Source organism: Heterodontus francisci, chromosome 12 (assembly GCF_036365525.1).
Source record: "Heterodontus francisci isolate sHetFra1 chromosome 12, sHetFra1.hap1, whole genome shotgun sequence".
In the NCBI taxonomy this organism is placed as follows: Eukaryota; Metazoa; Chordata; class Chondrichthyes; order Heterodontiformes; family Heterodontidae; genus Heterodontus; species Heterodontus francisci.
In genome coordinates, this window is record NC_090382.1 from 102,448,182 (window position 1) to 102,465,137 (window position 16,956).

At 44.1% G+C, this 16,956-nt stretch overlaps 1 protein-coding gene across 1 annotated transcript in view; it reads right to left on the bottom strand.

Annotated features, from left to right (window-relative positions):
• Positions 1 to 15,554: 15,554 nt before the first annotated feature.
• The window catches only part of LOC137376023 (15-hydroxyprostaglandin dehydrogenase [NAD(+)]-like), a 49,620-nt gene continuing 48,218 nt past the window's right edge, over positions 15,555 to 16,956 (bottom strand). The window contains exons 6-7 of the mRNA XM_068043966.1: positions 16,168 to 16,313; positions 15,555 to 15,856 (exon numbers count right to left, since the gene is read on the bottom strand). Of these exons, the coding sequence (XP_067900067.1) occupies positions 15,715 to 15,856; positions 16,168 to 16,313 (288 nt within the window). The 3' untranslated portion in view covers positions 15,555 to 15,714. The remainder of the gene's footprint in view (positions 15,857 to 16,167; positions 16,314 to 16,956) is intronic.

The following is a 16,956-nucleotide window of genomic DNA, read 5'->3' on the forward strand; positions in this document are numbered from 1 at the left end:
AAATACAGAACTCACCCCTCCCCCTTCATCTATAATCAAAATGTATAATTCACCCCTCCCCCTCCATCCATAATCAAAACGTAGAATTCACCCCTCCCCCTCCATCTATAATCAAAATGTAGAATTCACCCCTCCCCCTCCATCTATAATCAAAATGCAGAATTCACCCCTCCCCCTCCATCTATAATCAAAATACAGAATTCACCCCTCCCCCTTCATCTATAATCAAAATGTATAATTCACCCCTCCCCCTCCATCTATAATCAAAATGTAGAATTCAGCCCCTCCCCCTCCATCTATAATCAAAATGTAGAATTCACCCCTCCCCCTCCATCTATAATCAAAATGTATAATGCACCCCTCCCCACTCCATCTCCAATCAAAATGCAGAATTCACCCCTCCCCCCCTCCATCCATAATCAAAATGCAGAATTCACCCGTCTCCCCACCAACTATAATCAAAATCCAGAATTCACGCCTCCCCCCTCCATCTATAATCAAAATGCAGAATTCACCCCTCCCCCCTCCATCTCTTATCAAAATGCTGAATTCACCCTTGCCCCCTCCTTCGAAATCAAAATGCAGAATTCACCCCTCCCCCTCCATCTATTATCAAAATGCAGAATTCCCCCCTCCCCCCTCCATATGTCATAAAAATGCAGAATTCACCCTACCCCTCCAACAGTAATCAAAATGCAGAATTCACCGCTCCCCCCCACCATCTATAACTAAAATGTACAATTCACCCCTCCCCCTCCATCTATGACCAAAATGCAGAGTTCACCCCTCCCCCCTCCATCTCTAATGAAAGTGTGAAAGTGCAGAATTCACCCCCCGTCCATCTACAATCAAAATGCTGAATTCACCCCTCCCCCCTCCATCTATAATCAAAATGCAGAATTCACCCCTCCCCCCTCCATCTATAATCAAAATGTAGAATTCACCCCTCCCCCTCCATCGATAATCAAAATGCAGAATTCACCCTTTCCCCCTCTGTCTATAATCAAAATGCAGAATTCACTCCTCCCCCCTCCATCTATCATCAAAATGCAGAATTCACCCCTCCCCCCTCCATCTATAAACAAAATGCAGAATTCAACTCTCCCCCCTCCATCTATAATCAAAAGGCAGAATTCACTCCTCCCCCCTCCATCTATAATCAAAAGGCAGAATTCACCCCTCCTCCCCTCCATCTATAAACAAAATGCAGAATTCACCCCTCCCCCCTCCATCTATAATCAAAATGCAGAATTCACCCCTCCCCCCTCCATCTATAATCAAAATGTAGAATTCACCCCTCCCCCTCCATCTATAATCAAAATGCAGAATTCACCCTTCCCCCCTCCATCTATAATCAAAATGCAGAATTCACCCCTCCCCCTCCATCTATTATCAAAATGCAGAATTCCCCCCTCCCCCCTCCATATGTAATAAAAATGCAGAATTCACCCCTCCCCCCTCCATCTATAATCAAAATGTAGAATTCACCCCTCCTCCTCCATCTATAATCAAAATGCAGAATTCACCCTTCCCCCCTCCATCTATAATCAAAATGCAGAATTCACCCCTCCCCCTCCATCTATTATCAAAATGCAGAATTCCCCCCTCCCCCCTCCATATGTAATAAAAATGTACAATTCACCCCTCCCCCTCCTTCCAAAATCAAAATGCAGAGTTCACCCCTCCCCCCTCCATCTTTAATGAATGGGTGAAAGTGCAGAATTCACCCCCCCCCCCCCTCCTTCTGCAATCAAAATGCAGAATTCACCCCTCCCCCCTCCATCTATAATCAAAATGCAGAAGTCACCCCTCCCCATCCATCTCCAATCAAAATGCAGAATTCAGCCCACCCCCCACCATCGATAATCAAAATGTACAATTCCCCCTCCCCCCTTCCTTCTCTAATCAAAATGCAGAATTCACCCCTCCCCCTCCATCTATAATCAAAATGCAGAATTCACCCCTCCCCCTCCATCTATAATCAAAATGTATAATTCACCCCTCCCCCTCCATCTATAATCAAAATACAGAATTCACCCCTCCCCCTTCATCTATAATCAAAATGTATAATTCACCCCTCCCCCTCCATCTAGAATCAAAATGTAGAATTCACCCCTCCCCCTCCATCTATAATCAAAATGTAGAATTCACCCCTCCCCCTCCATCTATAATCAAAATGCAGAATTCACCCCTCCCCCTCCATCTATAATCAAAATACAGAATTCACCCCTCCCCCTTCATCTATAATCAAAATGTATAATTCACCCCTCCCCCTCCATCTATAATCAAAATGTAGAATTCACCCCTCCCCCTCCATCTATAATCAAAATGTAGAATTCACCCCTCCCCCTCCATCTATAATCAAAATGTAGTATTCCCCCCTCCCCCTCCATCTATAATCAAAATGCAGAATTCACCCCTCCCCCTGCATCTATAATCAAAAAGTAGAATTCACCCCTCCCCGTCCATCTATAATCAAAATGTAGAATTCACCCCTCCCCCTCCATCTATAATCAAAATGTAGAATTCACCCCTCCCCCTCCATCTATAATCAAAATGTAGTATTCCCCCCTCCCCGTCCATCTATAATCAAAATGCAGAATTCACCCCTCCCCCCCTCCATCTCTCATCAAAATGCAGGATTCACCCCTCCCCCCTCCATCTATAATCAAAATGTAGAATTCACCCCTCCCCCTCCATCTATAATCAAAATACAGAATTCACCCCTCCCCCTTCATCTATAATCAAAATGTATAATTCACCCCTCCCCCTCCATCTATAATCAAAATGTAGAATTCACCCCTCCCCCCTCCATCTATAATCATAATGTAGAATTCACCCCTCCCCCTCCATCTATAATTAAAATGTAGAATTCACCCCTCCCCCTCCACCTATAATCAAAATGTAGAATTCCCCCCTCCCCCTCCATCTATAATCAAAATGCAGAATTCACCCCTCCCCCTGCATCTATAATCAAAAAGTAGAATTCACCCCTCCCCGTCCATCTATAATCAAAATGTAGAATTCACCCCTCCCCCCTCCATCTCTCATCAAAATGCAGAATTCACCCCTCCCCCTCCATCTATAATCAAAATGTAGAATTCTCCCCTCCCCGTCCATCTATAACCAAATTACAGAATTCACCCCTCCCCCTCCATCTCTCATCAAAATGCAGAATTCACCCCTCTCCCCTCCATCTATAATCAAAATGCAAAGTTGACCCTCTCCCCATCCTCATGTGCTCCAGTTTCTCGAACATGGGAAAGTGAAGGCACATGTGTACCGCGCATCGAGCTCAAGATCAGGGACAGATGGGAAGATTGCGCTGGTTGACATCGAAATTTTGCAGAGAGGTATTTTAAACAAGGGTCTGGTCACAGACCAGCGGAGGTGCTACCACTGAGCTTCCCCACCCGCGGGAATTTTGGGCCGGGCAATCCCAGTGTCCGATTCCGTGGCAGTCGCTTTTGCTCCAGTTCTGCGGTTCCCCCGCCACAGAATCCAACTTTGGACCAGGCACAATCTCCAGCCCCATGACTTTGTTTCCCTCTCCACAGATGATGCCTGATCTGCTGAGTGTTTCCAGCATTTTCTGTTTTCATTTCAGCTTTTCAGCATTCACAATATTTTGTTTTTGTGTCTCTCTGTATCTATCCCATAAATACCTTTCAAAACATAACAATCTTTTAACCTGTATTTCAAGGAATACAAGAATTGTTTCTGTAATCTCTTCTCATAATCTAACACTCGGAGCCCTGGTAATATTCTGCGAATCACTGCTACATTCTTTCTAGGCCAATATATCATTCCTAAGGTGCAGAGCCCAGAACTGTACACAGTACTCCAGATGTGATCTAACAAGGACTTAGTACAGCTCCCCTTTATATTCTAACTCTCTAGATATAAAGGCGAACATTCTATTAGCCTTTTTGACTATTTTTATATATTTATTTCAGTGATCTGTGTATATGGACCTTTCAATCTCTTTGGACTGCTACTGTTGGTAATTGTTCACTATTTAAATAATGCACTGAGCTATCCTTCTTCAATCTTCAAATTGCCTAAATTGGCCGTTGTAAATTGCCCTAGTGTAGGGAGGTGATAGGGAATATGGGATTACTGTAGGGTTAGCATAAATGGGTGGTTGTTGGTCAGCACGGACTCGGTGGGCCGAAGGGCCTGTTTCAGTGCTGTATCTCTAAATAAATAAAATAATCCCAAAATGGATGATCTCACACTTACCTGCATTGGGATCCATCTGCCGCAGTTTGGTTCACTTACTTAATCTGTCAACGCCTCATCATAATTTTATGTTGCCGACTACACGGTTATACAACCAATCTTTGTGCCATCGGCAAACTTGGATGTTTGGCTTTCTATCATGTTATCAAAGTAACTGATAAATATAGTGAATATCCCAATCTTCTAACCAGGTAAATAATTTGCCTTCAATTCCAGGATCTTTAATCTTAGCTAACAGTCTCTCATGTGAAACCTTATAAAATGTCTTCTGGAGCTCTATATAAACTACGTTCATAGACATCTTGCTGTCCATTTGTAGTTTTACCTGATAACAGTTTTGACCAGTTTGTTGTTGTCATTCTCTGTCTCATCTACAAAAAGCGAGAATCTTAGTAATTGTGCTGAGTTTCTCCTTTTCACACTTAACATTGAATTCAATCATATTATACCTGTTACGGTCAAGTGAGGAGGGGTCGAAGAGCTTCCCTCTTTTCCCTCTCCTTGTTTAACCACAACAGGTTTAATTCTTTCTTAAAATGAATGTACTGACCAATTCAGTAGGTGTTTGATTATTTACTTGCAATGATCATAACAAGAACCAATCGGACAGGTTTTCTTGAGCTGATGACAAAAGAGGTTAATTTTATTGTACCTAAACCAAACTATAAAAATAATATACAATGCGCCATCTTTCACTCTCACACACCCACTGGAGGTTTACACACACACAAATAGGGTACAGAGTGGGGAAAGGTAGGTTGGTTGAGTTACAGTCCATAAAAATAAAAAGGAATACAGTCTGTGAAGTTTGGTGATTCGGCTGGCTACTAGCTGAATTCAGTGCTCCTGAGGCTTTTAAATTGAACAGGTAGATGACTGGTTCGATGAGTCCCTTGGAGATGGCGAGGCGGATGCTTCCTCCAATGGGGTTTCTGATTGTAGCTGGAGTATGCAAAGGTGGGCAGTCAGCAAGCAGGATTTGAAAACTTTCAAGCCTGACTGGGAAGAAAGGGAGAGAGAGAGAAGGGGACCCCCACTTAGGGTCTGCTCATGTCAGAATCCAATTGTTGCTTCTCTTCTGCTGCAGGGAAAAAACACCAGCTTGTCACATGACAGTCACTCAGTGATTCAAACATAGCAGTGAGCAATATTTCTCTGCTTGCTGAAAAGAGCAGGTAGTTCTTTTAAACTTCCTGGGTCTTGGATCTCGCTGGAAAATGCACCCATTTTGTCTCCCTCCTCAAAGTCCTTTGCAATGTATGATACAGCGTAGCAAACTAGGTGATCATCTTAAGCTGCCAGCAGTCATTTTTTTTTATGTCTTTTTAAATTTCTTCAAAGAAATATAAATTCAGATCTCCAGTCAGTGGTCCAAAAATAAATCTTCATTCACACCAGCATAGCATACCACTGGTAGATAAATATCCCCTTACTGTTAGATTAACTAAATCTGGCTCTTTAACTTATTACTAAATCTAGTATGGCCTTCCCTCTTGCTGGTTCCAGAACAGATTGCTACAGAAAATTATCTTGAATGCACTCCAGAAATTCACTACCTTTCTGACTGAGCTATTCTTCTCTTCCCAATCTACATGAAAGTTAGAAGTCTCCCATTGAAACTACTTTGTGTTTGCTACAAGCCTCTCCAACCTCTAAATTAATATATTCTTCCACTTCATTGATACTGTCAGAAGGCCTGTAGGCAACTCATTTAATGTTCTTAGTCCCCTCTTATTCTTCATTTCAAACAAGAATCTCCACTGATTGCTTTTCCTTAACTATATCCTCCCTTATTAAAGTTGTACAAGTACCTTTATGCAATAAGATTAAGCCTCCTCCTATTCTAATTTCTCTATCCTATCTACAGACCTTATAACTTGGAGTATTTAACTCCAAATCATGATCAGCTTGCAGCCCTGTCTCTTTAATGACCATCACGTTACACCTTAAGTTATATTTAAACATCTCATTCAATTTTTTTCATTTATTAATTCGCAGGATGTGGGCGTTGCTGGCAAGGCCAGCATTTATTGCCCATCCCTAACTGCCCTTGTGAAGGTGGTTGTGAGTCATCACCTTGAATACAACTGAATGGCTTCCTTCCTGATTTCCTTCTTAAAAGGACAGCAGTGAACCAGATAGGTTTTTACAACAGTCAGGTAGTTTCATGGTCACCATTACTGATACTAGCTTTCCAAACCAGATTTATTTATTCGCTGAATTTAAATTCCCCAACTGCTTTCGTTGAATTTAAACTCATGCTTCCTGATCAATAGTCCAGTAACATAAAAACACCATACTACCAAACCCGATTTATTACAATCCATGAGTTATTATATATAACTCTTGTTTGGGCAAGAGAACCTAACCTGTTCTTCTGCTCTGATGCTGTCTTTCCTCACACTGTGTAATTTTAAATGTTTCCATTTGTCACTCCTGTTGTTATTTTAGTTACTTCAGTATTCCCATCACTTGGAGTTTGTCTGTTATTGTTTCAGACCTGAACTCTGTTCTTGGCCCATTTTTTATCTTTAAATTATAAATTTTACTATTGTTTCTGACTGAGCCTTCCACCCACCCCTTGCATTGACTACACTGAAGTCCTTTTTAATCACCCGATTTAACCTTTTTGCCAGGAGACTGTTCCCAGCCCGGTTCAAGTTCAGCACACCCCTGCAGTGTAACTCTACCTACCGATCCCCAGCAGTCCAGTAAATGGAATTACTCATTCCAGCACCACTCCTTTATCCATTGTCACCTCTCTGATCTGTTTGTCCCTATGCCAATTAGTCTGTGACTCGGGTATTAATCACAAGCTGTTGTCCCTCTCTCCTTTAAGTTTGCCATCATCACCCCTCTCTTCAAAAATCCAAAGCTTGACCTCACCACCCTTGCAAACTACCAAGGGAGAGAAAACCTCCCTTTCCTCTCCAAATCCTTGAATGCGTTGTCACCTTCCAAATTCATTCCCAACTTTCCCAGACTCCATGTTTGAATCCCACCAATCAGGTCTCCGCCCTTGCCACAGTTCCAAAACAGCTCTTATCCAAGTCACAAATGGCATCCTATGTGACTGTGACAAAGGTAAACTTTCCCTCCTAATCATTCTCAACCTGTCTGCAGCCTTTGACATGGTTGGCCACACCATCCTCCTCCAATGTCTCTCCACTGTCATCCAGCTGGGAGGGACTGCTCCCACCTGGTTCCCTTCTTATCTATGTAATTGTAGCCACAGAATGACTTTTCTTCCTGTTTCTGCACTGTTACCTCTTGTATCCCCCAAGGATCTTTCCTTGGCCCCCTCATATTTCTCATCTACATGCTGCTCCTCGGCAACATCATCCAAAAGCATAAAGTTAGTTTTCACATGTACGCTGACTCTCAGCTCTCCCTCACCACCACTTCACTCGACTCCTCCACTGTTGCCAAATTAACAGACTGCTTATCTGACATCCAGTCTGGATGAGCAGAAATTTCTTCCAATTAAATCTTGGGAAGACTGAAGCTTTCTTTTGAGGCCCAGCTCTAAACTCTATTCCACAGCTACTGACTCCATTCCTCTCCTTGCAAGTCTGAAATTAAGCCAGTCTGTTCGTAGCCTGGTGTTACATTTGACCCCGAGGTGAGCTTCAAACATTATATTCGTGCCATCACTAAGACCACCTATTTTCACCTCCATAACATTGCCCAGCTTCATCCCTGTCTCAGCTCATCTGTTGCTGAAACCCTCATTCATTCCCTTGTTACCTCTAGACTTGACTATTCCAGCGAGACCCCTGGCCGGTATCCCACGTTCTACTCTCCATAAACTTGAGGTCATCCAAAATTCTGCTACCTGTGTCTTAACTCGTACCAAGTCCTGTACCCCTATCACTCCTGTGCTCACTGAGCTACACTGGCTCCCAGTCAAATGTCTTGTTTTTAAAATTCGCATCCTTGTTTACAAATCCCTCCATGGCCTTGACTCTCCCTATCTCTGTAATCTCCTCCAGCCCCACAACCCTTCAAGATATTTCGGAAAAGGATAATACTAGTCCTCAAGTTGAAGTCCTAAATTGGGGGAAGGCTAAATTCGATGGCATCATACAGGAACTCTCAAGAGTTGAATGGAAGAGGCTGTTTACAGGTAAAGGGACGTCTGGCAATTGGGAGTCTTTTAAAAGTGAGATAGGAAGAGTTCAGGGCCGGCATGTTCCTGTTAGATTGAAGGGCAAGGCTGGCAAGTTTAGGGAACATTGGTTGACGAGGGATATTGAGGGTCTGGTCAGGACAAAGAAGGAGGCATATGTCAGGTATAGGCAGCTGGGATCAAGCGAATCCCTCGAGGAGTATAGGGGACGTAGGACTACACTTAAGAAGGAAATTCGGAGGGCGAAAAGGTGCCATGAGATTTCCCTGGCAGATAAGATAAAGGAGAATCCTGAAAGATTCTAAAAGTATATTAAAAAGGTAGCTAGGTAGAGTAGGTCCCCTTAAGGATCAGTGTGGTAATCTATGTGTGGAGCCACGGGAAATGGGCGAGGTCTTAAATGAATACTTCTTGTCTATATTTACCGTGGAGAAGGTCATGGAAGCTAATGAGTTCAAGGGAGGGAACAACAATATCCTGGAGCATATCAATATTACAAAGGACGAGGTGTTGGAGGTTTTGAAGCGCATTAAGGTGGATTAATCCCCAGGGCCTGACCAGGTGTATCCTAGGATGCTATGGGAAGCAAGGGAGGCGATTGCTGGGGCCCAGGCAGAGATTTTAGTATCATCGTTAGCCACGGGTGAGGTACCAGAAGATTGGAGGATAACTAATGTTGTGCCTTTATTTAAAAAGGGCAGCAGGGATAAGCCAGGGAACTACAGGCCGGTGAGCCTTACATCAGTGGTGGGAAAGTTAATGGAAGGGATTCTGAGAGACAGGATTTATATGCATTTGGAAAGGCATGGTCTAATTAGAGCTAGTCAGCATGGCTTTGTATGTGGGCAATCATGTCTCACGAATTTGATTGAGTTTTTCGAGGAGGTGACTAAGAGGATTGACGAGGGCAGGGCGATGGACGTTGTCTCCATGGACTTTAGCAAGGCCTTTCACAACGTCCCACATGGTAGCCTGGTCCAGAAGGTTCGAAAACATGGGATCCAGGGTGAACTATCAAATTGGATACAAAATTGGATTGGTGATAGGAGGCAGAGGGTGATAGTGGAGGGTTATTTTTCAGATTGGAGGCCGGTGACCAGTGGTGTGCCGCAGGGATCGGTGCTGGGGCCTCTGTTGTTTGTCATATATATTAATGACTTTGATGTGAATGTAGGGGGCATGATTAGTAAGTTTGCAGATGACACCAAAATTGGTGGTATAGTGGACAGTGAAGAAGATTGTCTAAGTTTACAACAGGATATAGATCAACTGGGAAAGTGGGCAAGGGATTGGCAAATGGAATTTAATGCAGACAAGTGCAAAGTGATGCATTTTGGGAAGTTAAACCAGGGCTGGACATATACAGTGAATGGCAGGACCCTGGGGAGTGACATTGAGCAGAGAGATCTTGGGGTGCAAGTACATAGTTCCCTGAAAGTGACAACACAGGTAGACAGGGTGGTGAAGAAGGCATATGGCATGTTGGCCTTCATCGGCCGAGGCATTGAGTACAAGAGTTGGGACGTCATGTTACAGTTGTACATAATGTTGGTTAGGCTGCATTTGGAGTACTGTATGCAGTTCTGGTCGCCGCACTACAGGAAAGATGTGATTAAGCTAGAGAGGGTGCAGAAAAGATTCACAAGGATGTTGCCTGGTTTGGAGGGCTTGAGTTATAAAGAGAGTTTGGATAGGCTGGGTCAGTTTTCCTGGAGCGAAGGAGGCTGAGAGGGGACATGATAGAGGGATATAAAATTATGAGAGGCATAGATAGGGTAGATAGCCAGAGTCTGTTTCCCATGGTAGGGGCGACTAAAGCTAGAGGGCATAGATTTAAGGTGAGAAGGAGGAGGTTTAAAGGGGATCAAAGAGGTAAATTTTTCACACAGAAAATAGTGGGTATCTGGAATGAGCTGCCAGAGGAGGTGGTGGAGGCAGGAAAAGTAGCAACATTTAAGAGGCATCTGGACAGGTACTTGAATGAGCAAGGCATAGAGGGATCTGGAATTATTGCAGGCAGGTGGGATTAGTATAGATAGGCATTATGGTCGGCATGGACGCGGTGGGCCGAAGGGCCTGTTTCTATGCAGTACGACTCTATGACGCTATATCCGTGCGCTTCTAATTCTGGCCTCTTGTGTATCCCTGATTTTAAACCCTCCGCCATTGGTGACCACGCCTTCAGTTGCCTAGGCCCCAAGCTCTGGAATGCCCTCCCGACACCTCTCCACCTCACTTTCCTCCTTTAAGATACTCCTCAAAATCTACCTCTTGGACCAAGCTTTTGTTCATCTGACCTAATAACTGCTTTTGTGGCTCAGTGTCATACTTTATTTCATAAGGCTCCTGTGTGAAGCGCCTTGGGACGTTTTATTACATTAATGGTGCTATATAAATATAAGTTGTTGTGCTTAATAACCTTGCGGTCCAGCCTTTTAATTTAGTTCTTAACTCCTAATGCTGCTTTAGCACAGTGTTGTCCAATACGCTTGCCACTCGCCACTTGTGGCAAACCGGCGACAGACATGTGGTGAATTGATGTTTTTTTTCGAGCCACACAATACTGAGTTGGGTTAAAGTTGCAGAGGTGGATATGAGTATCGGGTGTCACTCGATAGACCTTTATTTGTCATGTGTCCCTCATTGAGCAATAAGAGTCAGCCACATTGCTGTTAGTCAGGAGTCACGTATTGGTCAGACTGCGACTATGTTAGTCAGAATATAGTTCAGCTGTTGGGGTTCCAGTGACTTGGAAGCTGAAGGGCCACTTGCTCAATAAAACAAGAAAAATAGTGTGCTGATTGTTACCAGCTCTGTCCCTGTTCTCTCTGGGTGCCTCAACTGATGATACATTTAGATCTGCAGGACCACTCTGTGAAGCACTGCGAAAGCAGTGCCGGCCTTCAGAAGGACAGTGGTCCAATTGCTCTCTAAATATTCATGGGGAATCTAGTGATATAGGGGATGCTAACTGAAGAACTTGGTTACATTTAGCTAATAGTTGGCGGTTTTTGAAAAACAGTTGAAGTGCGTGAGTGACAGACGGCGCTGCATGGCTGCCAATGAGGGTTGGAATGTACAATTTTGGCAAGCTGGGCTGGTTCCGCAACATCCAAATGTGTTCAGCCTTTATTTTAATAGATCTGTTGAAATGAGTGATTGAAAGGAATAGAACACTATTGGCGTAAAAGGACAGATTACAGCAAGTTGACCATGAGCTAAAGGTCTATTAGATGGCCGGATGCGATGTTTGGAAATGGCAGGTGACAGTGAATAAGCAAGGCAAGAGTCACAACGCAGAAACCAATGTGTAAAGATTTGTTGAACCTGTTCCCTCCCGAATCTCCTAATATATCAATTCTATTAAAGTAGACACAATTAACTCTTAAAGATATTTGCTTTTTTGAAATAAGCTGGAGTACACTGTCAGAGACAGAACACCTCAGTTAACAGATTGTCACCACCCTTTGAGAGTGTAAACAGCAGTCTTGCTTTGCAGAACAGTTGGTTTGCAAAACTCTTTTTGAAGCTGTTCTGGTTCTGGCAGTGAGTATATTGGTCTTGACTGCTAACGGTGTAAAACCTCAAACTCATTTTCAAAAGGTTGTGTCCTTTTTATTAATATTGCATTTATTTTATGTCATATGGTGAATATAGTGACCTGATCGCCACATATTTGGTGAACATTGAAATCCTATTGGTAGTTCTCCACCCTGTTCTTCCCTATGTTATCGATCGCAATATGGACCACAACAAAAGGATCTTCCCCCAGTTTCTTTACAAGTTCCTCTCCAGTTGCTCTGAGATATTCTTTATCCTGGCACGAGGTAGGCAAGTCACACCCTTTGGTACTCTCAATTGTGGCTGCAGAGGTGACTATTTATCCCCCTGGATATCCTACGACAACAACCTATCTATTCTGCTCCTTCCTTCAGCTCCAAAGTGCTTCAGCCAGCATTCTGGCTGTCCTCCCGCAGTATTCCTCCTTATCCAAACAGGTAGCAAGTGCGTTGTATGTGTTGGACAGGACCAGTGTCTACAGGCCCTCCCACTCTACCTCCCCTCGGTTTCCCCTTCCCTGCTAATGTAAGAGTCACACTCTCGCCTTCCTACACCTGTGCTTTCCTCTAAGGTGTGACTGTACTCTGAGGAAAATTATCCAAAATTCCTCCCTGTCTCTTATGTGTCAGAGCGTCTCTAACTCGCAGTCCAGCTCAGGACTCTGAGCCCTAGTGACTCAAGGCAAAGACATTTCCTGCAGATGTGGCAATCTGGGACAGTCTCGCTGTCCATAAACTCCCATATGCCCTAAGGGCATCCGAAACTAGAACTACCTGCATGACAAAGGAAATAAAACAAAATAAGGAGACTCATGATAAATGTCAAGTACAGAATATAATCGAAAACTAGGCAGAAGATAGAGAGTGCAGAGGAAATTGAGAAATGGTATAAGCGGAACACAGAGTGTGAGAAAAGATTAGCAGGTAGCATAAAAGGGAACCCAAGAATCTTTTATAAATATATTAAAAGTAAAAGGATAGTTAAAGGAAGGGTGGGGTTGATTAGGGACAGAAAGGTTCTAGTGGTGGCAGAGAGCATGACTAGGATAATGAATGAGTCCTTTCCATCTGTCTTCAAAAACGAAGAGGATGAAGTTAACATTGTTATAGAGGAGGACGGAGTAGAGATATTGGATAGAATAAAAATAAATAGAAAGGAGGTGCTAAATCAGTTGGCATCACTCACAAGTTAACAAGTCACCCAGTCTTGATGGGATGCATCTTAGGTCGCTGAGGGAAGCAAGGATGGAGATAGCATAAACTCTGGGCCGGATCTTGCGCTCGGCCTGACATCAAGTTCCATGGTGGGGGAGTAGGGTACAGAGAATTGGAGTGGCAGCTGCCGGCGTGGAACCTGACGCTGAGATTGCTGGGCCCGATCTTCCTGGGGGTGGGGAAGCTCCGTGGCGACACCTCCGCCTCTCTGCAACCAGACCCTAGTTTAAATATTTAACATACTTCTCTGCATACATTACAACGGCATCTGCCGCGATCTTCCCGTCCGTTCCCAATCTTCAGCTCGACGCATGGCACTCACGCGCCTTCACTTTCCTGTCCACGAGAAGTTGGTGTTATCGAGGAGGGGAAGGGGTCATCCCTGCATTGTGTATAGATGCTCGGGGGTACGGAGTCAACTCTGCAATATTTTATGAATGGGGTACAAGGGCAATTCTCTATTTTGTTTGCAGGGCTGGCAGCCTTTTAAAAATGGCGCCAGCATCTGCTCCCGCATCAGGTGACACCGTGATTGGAGGGGCCAGCCGCCATTGGTATGTTAAGTGGCGGTGCGGCCACTATTTTCTGCATTCACTGCAGTTCCCGGTGGCAGGACAAGAAGTTCCGGCCCTCTGACCGACCACAATCTTTCAATCCTCCTTGGACAATCGAGTGATGCCAGAAACTTGCAGAATTGCAAATTTTATATCCATGTTCAAAAAAAGGGAGAGAGCAAACCTGGTAACTACAGGGCAATCAGTCTAAGGTCAATGGTGGGAAAACTACTAGAGACCATTGTCAAGGGCAAAATATGAAGAAGCATGGATTAATAAGGGACAGCCACCACAGATATATTAAAGGAAAATTGTGCCTAACTAACCTGATTGAGTTCTTTTGAAGTAGCAGAGAGGGTTGATGAAGATAGATGTTGTATGTATGGACTTTCAAAATGCTTTTGATAAAGTACAGCAGAACAGACTTATTGAGAAATTAGAAGCACATGCTATTAAAAGGACAGTGATAATGGGCATAAAATTGGCTAAGGGATAGGAGGCATAGAGTACTGGTGAAGGAATGTTTTATGGACTGGAGAGATGTATGCAGTGGGGTCCCCCAGAGGTCAGTAGTAGGACCATTGCTTTTCTTGTTATATACAAATAGCCCAGTCAGCCTCCAATTTCTCGACGCGACAGGGGGCAGTTCAACTGCCTGGAGGTCGGCACCCACCCGCAGCCAAGGGAGCCTCTGCTCCAGGAAGGCCTACAGGCTCTCCCTGCCTGCTTGGGTGCAGGTGCAGCCATAAACTTTCCTGTAGAGGGACTACCCCTAACACCAATGCAAACCACCCCCGCCCCACTCCCCACCACCCCCCTGCCCTCACAGTGATGGAATGGCTACTTTTTCTGTTTTTTATATAACTTTTTTTAGTTGGTGAGAGGCCGCTTCCATGTTGAAGTGCCCTCTCAGTTGTTTACCCACGGCTCCTCTCAAACTAAAAAGGTCTCTGATTGGTCTTCCAGCTTCGAGAGCCTGCCTGCCGCCCTTAATTAGCTCTGCTGCTCTGTCCCCAGGCCAATTAAGCGGACACCTCCGTAAAAAAAATCCCAGGCCAGTGACTGTTACCCCGCTGGGGGTGGTTTACAGACCCAGAAACAGTCCCAGCTCATGTTTCCCGCCCCAAAGCACAAATTCAACTCGTAGGAACACTGGAGAAAGTACAAAAGAGATTTACAAGGATGGCACCAGAACTGAGAGATTACATTTATTGGGAAAGATTAAACAGGTTAGAGATTTTTTTCATTAGACAAGGGAAGACTTAGAGGCAACCTAATACAGGTCTTTAAAATTATGAATGGGTTGGACAGGGTAGATGTGGAGAGAATGTTTCCAGTTATGGAAGAATCCAAAACTAGGGGCCATAACTACAAGATAGTTATGAATAAATCCAATAGGAAAATAAGGGGAAATTTCTTTACACAGAGTGGTTACCATAGGAAGTCGTTCAGGCAAATAGCTTAGATGCTTTCAAAAGGAAATAGACAAGTACATGAAAGAAAAGGGAATAGAAAGATATACTAAAAAGTTGAGATGAGGTAGATGGGATAAAAATCATGTGAATTACTCACTGCCTCTTCCGGTGTGAACAAGCCTCGATTTAAGGGGCTAGGTCTCATGAATATATTTAAATTGGGGTCTGACGATACGTTTCAGACATTTACACTGTGTTAGAGGTGGTGAGCGCTGCCTCCCTGACTCTCAAGCTGTGCCATCACCCTCACCCACCAAGGTGTGAACAGCGGTGGGAAATGGCCAGTATTTTCAGCTGCTGAGATTTCCTGGTATACTGGCCAACATTGATACCTCACCTCGCACCACTAATAAACACCCTCACTACTATAGACAGACACTTCTGTGAAATGATAATATTTTGGAAGTTTATTGACCAATATGAAAACAGCAACAGCACCAACACTAGCAGTCGAAGCGTTAACCATTCCCCCACCCACAACCTAGGTTCTGAACTTTTCATCGTCCTCAGTGGCTTGTTGCTCATGTTTGTTCGGATGTCTAAGTAGATTTCGGAGTTTCTGCAGGAAGATGAAAAGGTTGGGCATACGCAATCTTGCCATTTTGCAATATTTTCATCACAGCCCCATTCCTCGTCTGATCCATGACAAGCTGCAAGAATGCCTCTGCAACCTGGGAGGGCCTGGAAAATCAGATTTAGATTCCTGAACATTCACTCAAGCAGTTTAAAATGCCCACAAACTATCCCAGCAGGTTAAAGCAGCTCAGCACTATGGATATCTCAGGAGCTGCTGGTAACTCTGCTCTCAAATTATTGGCAATGTTAATCTGCAGCTTTCTCAAATCAAATATGCAAATACTGGAGTTAATGGGTGCAGAAATCGTTCTGTCACCTCAGTCACTTTCAAGAACACCTGATCAGAAATGTTTCATGTAGACATTTGAACAGTGATGTCCTAATCCCTCCCTCTATCTGACTGTTTTTATACTCACTTTATAATTCCAAACTCTGCAATCATCAGCTGCGCTTTGTCCTCCTGTGCACACTTCTCTGACTGCAGCTTTTCCAAAAGCCCAGTGTCAACAAAACCAGGACACATCACTTGCAGTCGAACTCCATGCTTCTCAAGGCTGGTCAGCTGAAAGCAGAAATTCTGTAATGTCATAAATCTTCTGCTATTAATAAAATTTTTCGACATCCCAATAGGAAGGCCCCAGCCTGTGTGGAGTTTGGTGATTGGGTCCCAGCTATTGGGATCTGTTTGACTCCAGCACACTTGGAACTGGAAAACTCAGCCCAAATTCCCGGAAGATGATTGTGTTTTGGGTCAGGCTCACCTCAGCTGCAGTGCAGTTCAACAGACTGTCGGCATTCACTGTCTGACTCACACAGACAGATGGACAGAATGGTCATTGGGAAACAGACCATTCAACAAATGCACTCTGATTCCATTTCACTCTCACTCCCCATACCCTGTGGCAGTTGCAATTCAATGAGGGCCAGTGTGAGGTCATCCACTTTGGGCTCAAGAAAGATAAAGTGGAATATTTTCTAAATGGTGAGAAACTAGGAGCTGTAGAAGAGCAGAAAGATTTGTGATTCCAAGAACAAAGAACAAAGAAAATTACAGCACAGGAACAGGCCCTTCGGCCCTCCAAGCCTGCGCCGATCCGGATCCTCTCTCTAAACATGTCGCCTATTTTCTAAGGGTCTGTATCTCTTTGCTTCCTGCCCATTCATGTATCGGTCTAGATACATCTTAAAAGACGCTATCGTGCCCG